A 15,639-nucleotide genomic window follows, 5' to 3' on the forward strand; every position below is an offset into this window, starting at 1 on the left:
ATTTTTAAATAAAAACAAATATAAATCTCATTCATTTTATTTCTATTTTCAAACTACGAGTATTGCTCACTGAATGTATTTTTTCGTATTATTATTTAAGCGTCTGATTATATAAATAAATTTTAATAATTAATAAAAAAAAATATAAGTAATTTTAATTAAGTTAATTTTTATGTTTAATAAAATTTTTAGTCAAAATGAATGATTTAAATTTAACAAAAAATAATGTAAATTAAAAGTCAAACACAATTTATTGTTGATTTTTTTTTATTATACTATACATACAAAAAAAGTATCCATGTAAATATTTTATCTTTATAATATTCATAGAATTTTTAATGAGAATAAGGATTGATTTAATATCCTTTTTTATTATAATTATTATTTCTTAGTCTAGATTGAATACATTTTTATTTTTAAAAATAAAAACAAAAAGAAAATGGTGCCACAAATGTTTTATTTTTTTCGTTTTGTATAAAATAGTTTTTTTCTTTTGATTAAGGTTTTATTATTTGTTGTTGTTGTTGTTATGATGGCATTTTTTATTTGAAATGGTGATTTCTTAAATTTTTAATAAAGCTGTTTATATTATTTTATTTGTCCGTATAAGCGTAGCTAAGACTCTAGGGCACATATTGGCATGCGTACTACGGTGAACCACATTTATAATTTGAAAGGTGAATCCCCATTTCGTCCTATTAACAAAAACATAGAAAAAAATAAAAACATTTTAAATACTTTGCTTGAAAATTTTGAAGAAAATTCGTTGAATTACTGCTTTAAGAGCAGTACAATCTATGCTGGTAGCTATCTTGATTACAAATTTCCCGCAGAATGTTGAATTTCTTTCTGAATTTATTGGTATCGATGATAAGTTTTTTCAAGATAATTTGGCTGTCATTTCAAAGTATACAATACATATACACATATATTTTGTTTCTTAGAAATTAATTGCGTGGGAAATTTACGATCACACAATAAATTCTGGAAGAAGAAACTTTTTCTAAAGAAACGAAATTCCCCTGTAGATGTGTGAAAGGACGCATTTTCTTCTTGGGTGCCGAGTTTAAAATCTTTGAGAAGAATGTTCTCTTTTGGAATAAAATAAAATAAAATAAAATAAAATAAAATAAAATAAAATAAAATAAAATAAAATAAAATAAAAAAAAATAAAATAAAATAAAATAGTATTAAATAAATTGAATCACTCTGGACAGGTTCAGAAACGTTAGGGACTAAAAGTTAGCGAAGTTTCTGGTCTCTGCTCTGTCTAGTTTCCAATTAAGGTAATTTTAAAATAAAAATTAACCAACAAAACTCTCATTAAATTGTTTAACACGAAAAAATAAGTTTCCCTTCAGAAAATGACGTTGACTGAATATTTAGCCTTAAAGTTTTCTGAACGTGGCCATTCTTTTTATCTAGTTGATGAATTTTGTATGCATCCTTTAATGAGTTAAGATACTGTTTTATTGGCTGAAGCTTGAATTTCAATGTAACTTATAAAAAAATTTATTTAAGTGACGTTCACTGTGGCGTATACGTTTTTTTTTTCATTTATCGTCCCCAAAATGAAATTGAACGGTTTCTCTTTCGATTAAAGTAGTCAAATACAGGCATGTGTTCTTAAAGGGGAATCTATCTCATATTTGGGTGTTAGAGATATTCTAAGGAATGACTTCCAATGAAAAAAAAAAGATTTAAAATCAATGAAAACACTTACAAATGAGATTTGTAGCTACCTATTTTGGATATCGAAAATCTGCGTGGTCTAAGTGCCCTCGGCAGGGGAACCCGTAGCCAATGAAGCTGCATCATCAGCAATAACATTTAAAAAATCATTAAACGAGCGGCTAGTCAACGATACTGAAGTAAACGATAGCCAGGCCAAAGAGCGATTATGTAAAACGAGAAAGTCGTTTGGACAAACTAAACCTAAACTAATATTTTTTTGAGGCTCACATGAATTATACGAGCAAACGCAAAAATATTATGACAGCTAAACGATAGGTAAATGGCAGTCGTAAAGATTAACGAGTATCGTTGAAGTAAAACGATTATCGTAATACGTAGTCGCATTTTAACGAAAACGAAGTAGTTTCAGCTATAATCGTTTTACAAAATAGGGCTCCTGATCAAAATTTTTGTGGAAATCTTTATTGTTATAAGTAATACTTATCTTTTAATAATAATAATAATATTGATGTCTTCTTCAGTTGCTCAGACCTTAATTTTTCAAGACTTTAGCCGTGTTTTTGTGAGACTGAGGTCCAATCAGTAAAAATTTAACACAGACTCCAACAATAAAAACAAACTGGGAGCAACTCCATCTAGTAATAGCCAGGCAGTTTGGCTTGACAAGGCAAGGAAGATCTATCTTTGTGCCAGACACTTTGTTGGTATCAAAATATTGTTGAGGGGCTTTTTAGTACAGCAGCTATAAAGTTTGAAATTAAATGATAAAAATCAAGAAACAACGAATAGCAAATATTAGTTAATTAACACAGTCAATTCTTAAGTGAAAGGATTGTAACTTAAACGTGGAGCACATTTAAACATTCAGCTAAGTTCCAGAAATCGACTCAAATTAAATTCGGCCCTAACGAGGTATCCGTTGGAGTGGAAATTTGTCCGATTTCATACGAATCGGAGAGTTTTTACCTGTCGGAAGGACATCTCGAAGCGAAATTCGTATGAAATCGGGGAGAATTTTCCGCTCCTCTTATTTATCTTTATGTGGATCTAGAAATGGATGGATTTACTAAAAATCAGAAAAACAGTGCAATATTTACTAAGTGTACTACTAAGTGTGTTGATTGCAAATGTTTTAATAAAATTTAGAACGCATGGATCTATAAACTTGTTTATTTTTTTTTTAATAAGTTTGATTTTTGCTTGCTTTTTTATTGACAAATCATGAAGGAATTCAAATGTTACAAAAAATAAGAATAATTAACCTATTCTTTAAAAAAAAATTAACAAAAAAAAAAAATTAAAATGTGTATATTTCTGTAAATATTAAACAAAAAAAAAAAAAAAACTAATACAAATGGTGACAAATACTAACGATTTCACATACTATACTTTTTGTAAAACAACCAGTTAAACAAAATTATATATATAAACAAACAAAAAATAAAATCAAATAAAATTAACTTTTACTTAAAGCTTTCTTAAACAAAATAAAAATTATTATTAAACCATGAAAATGTGTAAATCAAACTTCCAAGACCAAACAAAAACAAAAATTATTGATAAAAAGAAACAAAAATACGCGCAAAAAAATATTTGGTATGCATTTAAATTTGTAAAATAATATTAAAAAAAAAAAAAAAATATTATCATCGTGTTTCCCTGCTTTAACAAAAAAATATCCGTGTCTGTTTAATTTACCCATAACCACTGCCTCTGATTAAATTTTTCTCTCATCAAAGAAACAAATAAATTCATTTTTTAAGTGTCTATTATAAAGAAAAAGGAAAACAAAAGTTAAAGTTGTATTTATTATAAAAACAACGCTAACATGCATGCTAAAAACCTTAATTATAAAAATTATTTTAAAAAAAAATTAACAGCAAACAAAAAAAAAAAAGAACAAAAAAAACAGACAACTAAAACAAAATTGATGTAAATAGTTACTAAGAATTATTTAAGAACAAATTCGTCGTGTTTTTAGTTCCATTTTGAATTCTAAATAAATAAATTATATATACAATACATAAATATATATATTTATAGATATATACATACCTCTATTTTACTAAAATATTTTTTCTATTTTAAAATTAATGAGTAAAAGTAAATAATAATAAAAAAAATAATTTTAGCGATTCTTCAAAGTTATAATTAAAAAAAAAAGAAAAAAAAACAACAACTTATTTAAAAGAAACAAAACAAGAAAACTAAAAGTAAATGTGTTTTAATTGTGATTTAAATTAATATTAAACAAAAAAAGAAAAAACAGAAAACAAGGAATATTTAAGAATTCCCTAAACTTAAGTATAAACAAAAAAAAAACATATAAATACTTATATATTACATATAACATTTAAGTCCATTGATTTAAACAAAAAAAATACAAAAAAACCAAAAAACAGTTAAAATTTATTCAAATTACATGTAAAAAAAAATGAATAAACAAAAAATGCAAATTATACATATACATAATACAACAACAACAAAACCAGAAACTCATATAAAATAAAAAAAAAAAACAAAAAAAAAATAAAACTATTACTATTGATAGATGATGAGTATTTGAGATGCGAGTTAAGGAACATGAGTGCGCGAAAAATTAAATATTAAAAAAACAGAAGATAATAAGTGAATTTATTGAGACATGATATATTGAAACAAAAACAAACAAAAAAAAAAAAAAACGAAAAGACAAAGCACATTTTTTGGAATGATGGAATAAATGAAAACAATTTTGATTACAAAAAAATATAATTCAATTGTGTTTTTGTTTTAATTTTAATTCTGCCGAAGAAGAAGATTTATTAAAATAATCATTTTTATCAAAAAAACAAAACCGACTTTCTCATAGTTCCTAAAGCCAAAAACACGGTGGTCTTGAAAACGCGGCAGGTTTTATAAAAATGGATCCCAAAAGTAATGATGCAGATTTGTTCGAAATGATCTCAGGATTGCAAATTTGTAAATTTCAAAATCTTACCTGATCCCTTTTTTGAGTTACAGGCATTTTACATATATACACGTGGGAGGGCATTTGGGAAAAAAAAAATTAAACAAAAAATAAAAGCACATTATAATGTCCTATACCTTTTTGGAAAGCTAAAATATACTCCCTGAATTTGATGATTATTTGAAGTTGATTAAGTAAATAGTTTTTGAGAAATTTAATTTCAAAGTCAAAATTTAAAAAAAAATAATTTTTTGTATTTAAGTTAATTTTTTTTTTTAAATTTGAATTACAAGGTACAAATTTTTTTCAAAATTGAATGTTCTATTTATTTCTTAGTCAAATCCTTAAAAATAGATGCAAAAAACTATTCTAGTTTTTCAAAAATGGGAAAAAAGATAGGCACTTTTATATTTGTTTTATTTGTTCCTAAGGAAAAATTTGTGTAATGGTTATTTAATGAACAGATTTGTAAGTTCTAATCACACTTAGTGTAACTCAGAATCAACCCCAAGAACGAAGTGGTATTTTGGCTCCTTTTTGAGGTTTTTTTGTTCATTTTTGCTGTTTTTTTAATGTTTTTTTTGCCATTTTTAGAGTTTTGTATTTTTTTTTTTCATTTTTATATTTTTTTAAGTTATTTTTATTACGTTTAGAGTATTTCAGGACTATTTTTGAAAGGTAAGAGTTATAATGTTACGTATAACCGAAAAATATCCCACATTACATAGATTTCAGGACAGCTAAGGTCCTTAGGGACCACAAAACCTTTTCTCGATTTTCATTGTGAGAGCCATTTTTCATGAATCCATGTTGATTTTTCGCGTTAATTTAAAAAAAGAAGACGTCCTGATCAGCATCGTGTTACATTGACATTTTTTCCATTTTATTTGAGGCTATTTTTTTTTTTTTTTTTTTTTTTATTGAAAAAAAATTAAAAAAAGCTAAAAAATATTTGGAGAAAAGATACATTTTTCCTTAAATCTCGAAAACTAAGGTACTTTTAAACATGCGGTTTTTTGTTTTTGACTTAAAATCAATGAGAGCATTGATTTGTATAAAAAAATTGTACCCTTTATTAAAAACTATTGAATAAAATAAACTGAAAGAAAAAAAAATATTTTTTTCTAAAATAATAACTTTAAAATTAAATTTCTCAAAAACTATTTACTCAATCAACTTCATATAAACATCAAATTCAAGGAGTATATTTTAGCTTTTCAAAAAGGTATAGGACATTATAATGTGCTTTTGTTTTTATTTTAAATTTTTTTCCCAAATGCCCTCCCGCGTGTATATATGTAAAATGCCTGTAACTCAAAAAAGGGATCAGGTACGATTTTGAAATTTACAAATTTGCAATCCTGAGATCATTTCGAACAAATCTGCATCATTACTTTTGGGATCCATTTTTATAAAACCTGCCGCGTTTTCAAGACCACCGTGAAAACTGAACTAAATTGAAATGGCATCAAAATTGGTTCACTCAGTCCAGAGTTATGAGGTAACAACCATAAAAAAAATACAGACGAATTGAATTCCTCATCCTTTTTGGAAGTCGTTAAAAAAAAAAAAAACAGTAGGTAACGTTGCTTGAAGCGAATTACGGAAATTCGAAATCCAGTTCCATTTGGTAAGTACCTACATATTTTGTTCCTATCAGATTGTACTGTGTCCCTTCTACGTATTTCGAAATATCTTTTTGCCCTTAAGTGCTATCATATGCAACGAGAATTGATCCTGAAAAAAAGGTAATCTACTAAAGCCAAATCTATTTTTTTTTTAAGAAAAAACAAGGGTCTGATTTTTATAACACAATGTATAGGAATATAATGTATTTTGATTTTTCGATTTAATGGTTTTTACTAATTATATTATTTAGTTAAGATTAACTAAATTTGATTATTTATATATTTTTAACATAGATTTATATACAAAAAAAGGTTATATTGACACCTATCTATTCACTTTTTTCAATCTATTTCTATTTTTTCTTCAAATCTACTTCGACTTTTTCTATGGAAGTGGTAAAGCTGCTTAAATCAATAATGCGAGCATAATTTTAAAAACCGTATATTCAACTGTTTTGCCGGTGGACGCGAATTTTCATTAAAAATTTTAATAATTTCCATAGCAAAATCTCGAGTCAATTATTCAGATTTTTCTCAGATTTTCTCCCTATTAAATTATTTACTGAAATTTTAAGTTATTGACTTTTTCTTTAATGTTTATAATTGTATAAATACGTTTTTTCATACAATGTCACACCCGTTACCAACTAAAATTTGTCACACCCGTTACAGTTTGGAATTTGTATAAAAACAGTTTTTTTAAAACTTCCTTCAAATACATGTTAACTGCAAACGTAATAAAATAACGAATAACACGAACAAAGTCGCCGATGCAGACTGAGTCGATTTTTTAAAGTCAAACCCGTTACAGATAGGTTAGCAAAATATTATTTTAAAAATATTATACAATTAAATACACTAGGTGTTGGAGTAATTAATATAAGGAATAAAAAATAAAGTAGAAAACTGTGCTACGAATAGATCTTGAAAAGACCTTTCATTTGATGTCTCACTCGAAAGATTTGAAATTTTTTTTTTTAATGCCTTATTTTTAGGCAAGTGGTTAACCTTGATTTTTTTCTGTCGAAAATCTGAAAAAAAAAATAATTTTTAATTTTTTTTACATAAAAAGATATTCCTGTTCATTGTGAACTCGTATCTGCAAACCAAAACTTTTTTCGAGACTTTGATCCGAAAATATGTTGGAGTGTGGATTCTCCACTATTTTTGTTTAAAAAATTGAAATTTTTTTTTGAAAATCATTATTAACGGTACCTTACCTGCCATAGAACCATTTTTTTTTTAAATCCGATTCTTTCCAAAACTAAAAATTCCATTTCAACGACATTTTTTGTAAAACAAACATTTATATAATTTTAATATAAGACAAAAATAATACATATTTTGAAAAACATAATTTTTGGATTAAAAAAAAAAATTGAATTTTTTTAAATTTTTGTTGTACCTACATTAGAGTGGTCCACGCTTGTACCTAGGTATGGGAAAAATAAAATGTTCAAATAAACGTTGGGCCACCCCCTAGTTTGGTTCCAGATACTATTGGTATCATATTGTTGAATTTTCAGCCTCCTCATATAGAAGGGGGTGATGATCGATATTGATTTTTTTTTTTTTTTTGTGTAAAAAAGGAAAAAAAATATTTTTTTTTTTTTTCAAGTTAAAAATTGCTTGAAAGTTATGGCTGTTGTACTTATTCTGAAAAAATATCGAAATTATAATTTCTGGGGTCACTTCCAAGTAAATTTCGGCAACAGGTTGTACACAGACATAAAATATTTTTTTTTTTCAAAAAAAAAAAAAATGAGAACAAAACTAGCACCCTCTTGCGGTTAAGATAGCGAATTGAAATTTCGAAACGTTAATGTTGTAGATAAGTGGAACAAATTTAGAGGGTGGCCCGACCGAAAATCGAAAAAAATATATAAAAGTAATTTCTTCAAAATGGCATCCAAATTTGATTTAATCTTTTTTTTTCAAAAAATGATTTATAAAAATTAGGTTTTTAAAAAACTGCTCAGACGATTTTGAATTTTGTTGTTAAAAAATGCTTCTTAATAAAAAAATGAAATTGCATAACTACTCGTTTTGGAGCTCAATTTGATTGCAGATGTTATTTTTTTTTAAATCATTAACGGTAAATCATTAACGGTACCTGCCATAGAAACAAAAAAAAAAAACATTTATATAATTCTAATATATAAGCCAAACATAATATTTTGAAAAAATCAATTTTTGGATTTAAAAAAAAAAAATTATTTTTTTTTTTTAATTTTGGTTTTTAATTTTGATTTTTTAATATTTTATAATTTTTTTCAAAATGGATAAAATTTAATAAAATTTTTTTTTTCAAAAAATGATTTATAAAAATCAGATTTTTTAAAAACGGCTGAGATGATTTTGATTTTTTTTTTCTAAAAATTCTCCTTTATAAAAAAAATTAAATTGCAGGCTTGTTTTGGAGCTCAATTTGATTTCAGATGTTGTTTTTATCATTTGAAAAACGAGTTTTAATTTTTTTTTTCTAAATAAATTTTCTAAGTTTTTATATAAATACTCGTGCGACCGAGTCATGTATTTTATTTCTCTGAGTGTAGGAAAGAAAATATAATTCGATTGCAAATAATTCAGCAACCAGACGTTCTAGATACTTTTGGTTTTGAGCTATAAATAGAGCTTAAAGAAACCTTTCTTTTGATGTCTCACTCGATGGATTGTGAAAATGCCTTTTTCAGGTAAGAGGCACCCCGTGGATTTTTGTCGAAAATCCAAAAAAAAAATTAACTTATAATTTTTAAATATCGACCGCACCCATTAGGAAACCTCGTAACTCACAAAATCAAAATTTTACAGGAGAGACGAAAAAGTAGAGAGACTACAGAGTAGTTGGACAGTAACGTGCTGTTCAAAATTTGAATTTAAGTCTTTTTAGAGTTTTCGGAATGACTTTTCTGGGTTACTCCGCTGACATATGTATTTTCTAAAAAATTGCATTCAAAAGTCATTTTCGAAAAAGGTGGAGTTACGAGGTTTCCTTATGAGACCGACCATATCCCATTTCTATCGTACTCCCAACAAATCTTTAAGATTTTCTTACGATTTTAATAATTCTACTACTTTTTTTAGTACGAAGCATATAATTTTCCCTCAACCGCAACACTGACTGCTACGCCCATTCACAAGATGCCAAACAAGAAACAAATCTGACTCATTTTTTCGTTTGCTCGTTTGGTTCGCCATCGCCATCTGTGATCCGCCTAATATCGTCACCCAGAACATAAGTATTATATTGAGAAAGTGTCTCTTCGTTTTGCTCTATTATATTTCCTATCATAGTGTGTTTTTCTATCTGTGGTATTCCAAATAGAAAACTCTTCTTCTATCACTCTCTCTAATCTGCAAGTGTGGAACTCAAACTCAAACAAATTAAAACGAATTTCCAACTACCACCACATTACTATTCAAACTGACCTTCCCTTCTTACATCTCATCATCACTGCCAAGTGCCTATAGAACTAGATAGAGTAGGTACCTCAACCAAAACCCACATACTATACCATAATACCCATTAGGAAGGGGCAATATCGAGCGAGCGACAATAGATAAGATAACAAACGATAACGAAACGACAACATCCAAAAAAAAAAAAAAAGAATTTTGAATACAAAAACATATTTGTGTGTAACCGAGAGGGGAATTCGAATTTGGAACATTTTTTTCGGGAGCGAAGCAAAGCACCACCATGAGCCAATCATGTCTACCAGTCAACGCGAAAATGTCGAAGGCAAAAAAGGTTCTAGACGAAGCCCGCGAAACACAAAATCGGGAAATCGATTTGGTCGAGAGAGGCATTGCATCCTTTGAGGAAATGCCAGGATTGTGTAAGTAAATCAAACGTTATCAAAATAGTTTTTCATGATTTCTTGTTATTTTTTTGTTGAGTGAAATTCCTTGTCCATATTTGGAAGAAATTCAATACATGACAGGTGAAATGACAGGTTCAGTGCATTGAATATGTTGTGTTTTCTCTTTTTTGGGAAACAGGATTTTGTTTACATTTTCGAGTGTTGTGTTCTTTTTATAGAATTTGAGGTTTCAAGTGAATATCTGGAGCAGTTTATATATTATTTAGCATTTGATGGAAAAAATTAAAGAAAATGAGATCATCTGTTTCCTGAATATAGTTCTTCGTGAGTGGGTTTGTTTTTCTTTTGTTGTTTCTGTTGTATGTGGTAGTAAATGAGGGAAACGTCAAATTCAAGTGGCTTGTCAAAATGGTAGTGACAGCAAATGTTTTGCCAGTGATGCCATTTTGGCAAACTTATATACCTGTTGCATGTTGATTTTAGATTTGGAATTGCTAAAATTGACGGTTGCACACTATTGAAATTTTCTTTGAGTTCTGACACGGGCGCCATTTTTGTGATTGGTAGTTCAAATGATCTACATGTGATGAAAACTTGAATAAAAAGTTTAATAGCGACTGAAGCTAGCGCAAATCTTTTTTTTTTTCGAGAAAACGTATTTCACCCTTTACCAATGTAGTCGTTATAGACCAGGGTCGATAATTTTTGAAACCAAAAAAAAAATCATAGTAGAATGAAACCCATTGGAAAAGGAGGTGAATATGATGAAAATTAAAGGAAAAATAAATTACGGGCGAGCCGAGTTCGGGAAGTGGGTGGGTTGAGTTTTTAATGGTAAAAAATGGTATATCTCGATTTCCGGCAAAACTACAAATCCTATAGAAAAAAGTTGTATAGCAAAGTTGTAGGTATTAAAAAGATCTACAACTTTTGTATCAACAATTTTTTCACATAACCTCAAAATTTATGTGAAAAATTCAAAAACCCGAGTTTTTGGTTTTTTATTTTTATCTTTTGCAAAAACAATAATTTTTCTACGAAATTTGGTGAAAACTTACCTTATTATGTCCCAAATACACTGTAATTTATTTGATTTAAAATATTAATTTGTTTACCTTATTTTGACTTAATACCAAAAAAACACCCTAATTTTCAATCGAAAATTCACGTGTCAAAATATCAGCTTTTTTCAAAAAGTCGATGGGCATTTCGTTCGTTAAAATGTCTTTTTTCTGATGGTGTAAAAAAAATTTTACATTAGTATACTATAAAACATGTTCTAGTAAAATTCAAAAAATTAAAAAAGCTTGAATTCGAAAAGAAATTTTATCATTGTTTACAATTTTGGCCTATTTATTCAAATTTACACTTTAATTACTCAAAAAACGTAAGATTTCATGTAACATTGATTAATCTTACGTTTTTTGAGTAATAAAAGTGTAAATTTGAATAAATAGGCCAAAATTGTAAACAATGATAAAATTTTTTTTCGAATTCAAGCTTTTTCATTTTTTGAATTTTACTAGAACATGTTCTATAGTATACTAATGTAATTTTTTTTTTACACCATCAGAAAATAGACATTTTAACGAACGAAATGCTTACCGACTTTTTGAAAAAAGCTGATATTTTGACACGTGAATTTTCGATTGAAAATTAGGGTGTTTTTTTGGTATTAAGTCAAAATAAGGTGAACAAATTAATATTTTAAATCAAATAAATTACAGTGTATTTGGGACATAATAAGGTAAGTTTTCACAAAATTTCGTAGACAAATTTTTGTTTTTGAAAAAGATAAAAATAAAAAACCAAAAACTCGGTTTTTTGAATTTTTCACATAAATTTTGAGGTTATGTGAAAAAATTGTTGATACAAAAGTTGTAGATCTTTTTAATACCTACAACTTTGCTATACAACTTTTTTCTATAGGATTTGTAGTTTTGCCGGAAATGGAGATATACCATTTTTTACCATTAAAAACTCAACCCACCCACTTCCCGAACTCGGCTCGCCCGTAATTTATTTTTCCTTTCATTCTTATCATATTCCCCTCCTTTTCCAATGGGTTTCATCCTACTATGATTTTTTTGTACTTTTTAATGTTTTTGAAGGCATCGGCACTGGTCTATTATGTTTTGTGAGGTGGTTTTTATTTTCCAGCCGAGGTTTAAGCTCGATGGATTTCCAGGGTTCACCAAAACTTCAAAGGTAAAGGACTGTAACCTTGAAAACAAAACCTTTGTTTCATCAAAAAATAAAAACACTTAGTGCCAGTTGTACAAACGTGGATCAGCCTTGGTTCAGGAATTTAACCCTCCGATTTCGGCGGATTAGCTGCGGGTCAACTATTTTTACATATATGGACCTTGAACCAGTGCTATACTTCAGCCTAACTAGCGATTTCAGAAGATAAAAGTTGCTGATCCACGGATTAAATATTTGTACAATTTACAAACAAATCGTAACAATAAATTGATAAAATTAGGATTGGGTACTGAAGTTTCCACAGACGGATAAAAACGTGTTCCTGTATGTCCCTTCTTAACACTTCGAAGGTGCTTTAGTCAGGTGAAAAAGAAAGATTTTTAGGTTCGTTTATGGTTCCTAGCTGCACGCAGAACGGCAGGCAATAGCTCTGGTTGATCAGCAGGTTTTTATATCGGCCCCTGGTTACCTGGTGCTTGTTTTGTTTGGTTTCGTATGGCTGTCTTATGATACTTTCTGATATAACTGACTGTGAATCATAAGGACAGAAAAACTAATCGTATGATTCTGACTTATATTATAATTTTTTTTTGGTAAATAATTAAAATTTAGCATGTAAAGCCGCCAAGTTTAAAAAATTAATAATGAAGATTATTTTGAAATCAAATCATTAATTTCTTAATTTTGATTTAATGTAATTAACGATTTTTAATGTTTAATTTCTTTGTTGATCTCGTTGAAACCGAAATTTTAAAAACGAGTTTGTATTTACTTTTAATTTCTTCTAAAATTAAATCGAAGTTCTTTTGTTTTTTTTTTTACAAAAATTCTTATATCCAGGAGAAATGTTCCCAAAAACTAGAGGGGAAAGGGAGGGAGTCTATTCCTCCCTGTTTAGGAGGGGCAAAAAAAAAATGAATTATTTTGGAAAAAAAAATGTTTAAGATCAACTATTATACTTTCAACAACGTGACATACCGAAATATACCTTTTTCTAAGTCCTCGTCTTTTATAAAATAGTTTTTGCAAAATTAGTTTTATTTTTAAAATTAATGTTTTGAACTACTTTTATTTCAAAATTGTATGTCATTAAGACCCGTTTGCTGAATCGAAACTTAATAATTTAAGTTCGACATAATTCCTTATGTGACAGTTTACGCAGAGGAAAAACGGCCATTCCAAAGTAACAGAGAAGACATATTGACCTTGTTTCCAGTTTATCTCGTTGAAGAAGCAATCTTTTTTCTTGAAACTTGGTAGGTCTTAAGGGCTCATGATAAAGTTGATGTTCTAGAAGTTTCACTAAAAACTAACTAAACGTAGCTAAATTATTCACAGATAAAGCAGTAACGGAGAAGACGCGTACAAATCTTCTCCGTTACCGTCTTTGTCTGTTAATAATTCAGCTATTTTGAATTAGTTTTTCTTGAAACTTCTAGAACTTTATAATGAGCTCTTAAGACCTACCAAGTTTCAAGAAAAAAGATTGCTTCTTCAACGAGATACACTGGATGATAAGCGTGAAAATGTCCTAAAAATGCAAATGGAATGGCCGAAAAGTAGGGAATAAGAGTTTATGTTCAATATAAATTATTTATGTTTCGATTCAGCAAATGGCCCTAAGATCGTATTAAGTCTTCAAAATGTAATTTTCATATGCGTTTTTAAACTAAAACTTAAAACCGGATTCAAAAAAGTCTTGCCCTTTTCGAGAAGTTTTTTTTGTTTCTTACTTGGCTTGACTTGGTAAATTAATTTATGAAATATTAACATTTTTTCTCTTTAGCCCTATCATGATTTTCACCCGGAAAACTTGGAGTGGAGGAGTGTTCGCCTACAAAATTTAAGTTGAAAATAAGAGCTTACCAATTGGTCCAATTTTCAACAAAAAAAAAATATTCAAAATACGAGTAATTTTCGGAACGTGAACAACTTTTCGCTCGGAATTCATAGTAAGAGAAAAGCTACTTCCAGGTGGAATCTTGTTCACGTGAAACTCATGATAGGGCTGATTTTTTTTGTAAACATTTAGAGGTAAAGCAATATAGTCACGTGGTAATTTTTCCGCCCGAAATATTTTTGTTCACCCGGAATTTGAAGAGCTATCGTGTTTTTCAACTGAAGGACTCTCTGTAAGGACCTTATAGCAAACTTAAAGTGAAAATTAATGAGCTTCTAATGAGAGTTTACAAATATTTTTTGCTGCTTAAGCTATGATTTTTAGGATGTGCATGAAGTCATGAATATTTACCTGATTTTGTCATATTTGTATATTTTCTTATTTAATTTACTTTATATTTTTACAGTGTCAATGGTTAACATCACCCGCCTTACATTGAGCCACAATAAGCTTACAACCGTACCAGCTGGCATAGCTAATCTTGCTAACTTAGAAATTCTTAATTTCGCCAACAATGCCATACGTGAACTGCCAGTTTCCCTCTCCTCAATGCCAAAATTACGAATCTTAAATGTCTCCATTAATCGTTTGGACACTTTGCCTCGTGGATTTGGTGCTTTCCCAGCCTTGGAAGTACTCGATTTATCTTACAATAATTTAAATGAAAATCAATTGCCTGGAAACTTTTTCATGATGGAAACTCTACGTGCTCTCTATTTGGGTGACAATGATTTTGAATTCATACCCAAGGGATTGGGTAATTTGAAAAATCTACAAATTCTTGGTCTGCGTGACAATGATTTATTGGAAATACCAAGAGAAATTGGCGAACTAACACGTCTAAGGGAATTGCATATTCAAAATAATCGATTAACGATTTTGCCACCAGAAGTTGCTCAATTGGATTTGCTTGGTAATAAATCTGTTATGAAGATGGAAGAGAATCCATGGGTGCAACCAATTGCCGAACAGTATTTACTGGGAATTAGTCATGTTATTGATTATTTAAAGACAGAAACGTATAAGATGTAAGTTTTTTTTTCGAATTTTTAAAAAGAAAAATGAATTCATTTTGGTAATTTTTATCCTCAGATTGTACAATCGTCATATACAAAACGGCCGTGGAGGACCAGTTCCACCAAAAGCTGACAAGAGCAAGAAGGCTTCCAGAGTACGGGGATAGGATAAATAACACCCATTTTTTACTCCTTTATATGTGCCTTCGTATTTGTTAATCGCTTTGTGTAGTGTCAAATAATATTTTTAACTTTTTTAAGGTTTTGTAATCCAATATATTTTTCTAACTCATACATGTTTCGAATTAACTTTTTGTGTAAAATATAGCTTTTGGATAAAAAATTATTAAAAGTATATTTTATTAAGTTACAAACGGTCGTTTGAGACGTTCACACTGTCAAATGGACCTTAGATTTTTAA

General features: G+C 28.4%; 1 protein-coding gene across 1 annotated transcript; it reads left to right on the forward strand.

Moving 5' to 3' along the window:
* Positions 1 to 9,440: 9,440 nt before the first annotated feature.
* Positions 9,441 to 15,592, forward strand: LOC129915781 (ras suppressor protein 1). The gene is made up of 3 exons (XM_055995457.1): positions 9,441 to 10,112; positions 14,609 to 15,230; positions 15,295 to 15,592. The coding sequence occupies exons 1-3, from the start codon at positions 9,974 to 9,976 to the stop codon at positions 15,383 to 15,385; spliced, it is 852 nt and encodes a 283-aa protein (XP_055851432.1). The 5' UTR covers positions 9,441 to 9,973; the 3' UTR covers positions 15,386 to 15,592.
* Positions 15,593 to 15,639: the final 47 nt, after the last annotated feature.

This window comes from Episyrphus balteatus, chromosome 3, assembly GCF_945859705.1.
Source record: "Episyrphus balteatus chromosome 3, idEpiBalt1.1, whole genome shotgun sequence".
In the NCBI taxonomy this organism is placed as follows: domain Eukaryota; kingdom Metazoa; phylum Arthropoda; class Insecta; order Diptera; family Syrphidae; genus Episyrphus; species Episyrphus balteatus.

Bases quoted from the DNA above. Each gene is read 5' to 3' on its own strand.
- LOC129915781 (XM_055995457.1), top strand. From the start codon at position 9,974: ATGAGCCAATCATGTCTACCAGTCAACGCGAAAATGTCGAAGGCAAAA. The intron at 10,113-14,608 runs GTAAGTAAATCA...ATATTTTTACAG, and splicing joins TGAGGAAATGCCAGGATTGT to TGTCAATGGTTAACATCACC. The intron at 15,231-15,294 runs GTAAGTTTTTTT...TTTTATCCTCAG, and splicing joins AAGACAGAAACGTATAAGAT to ATTGTACAATCGTCATATAC.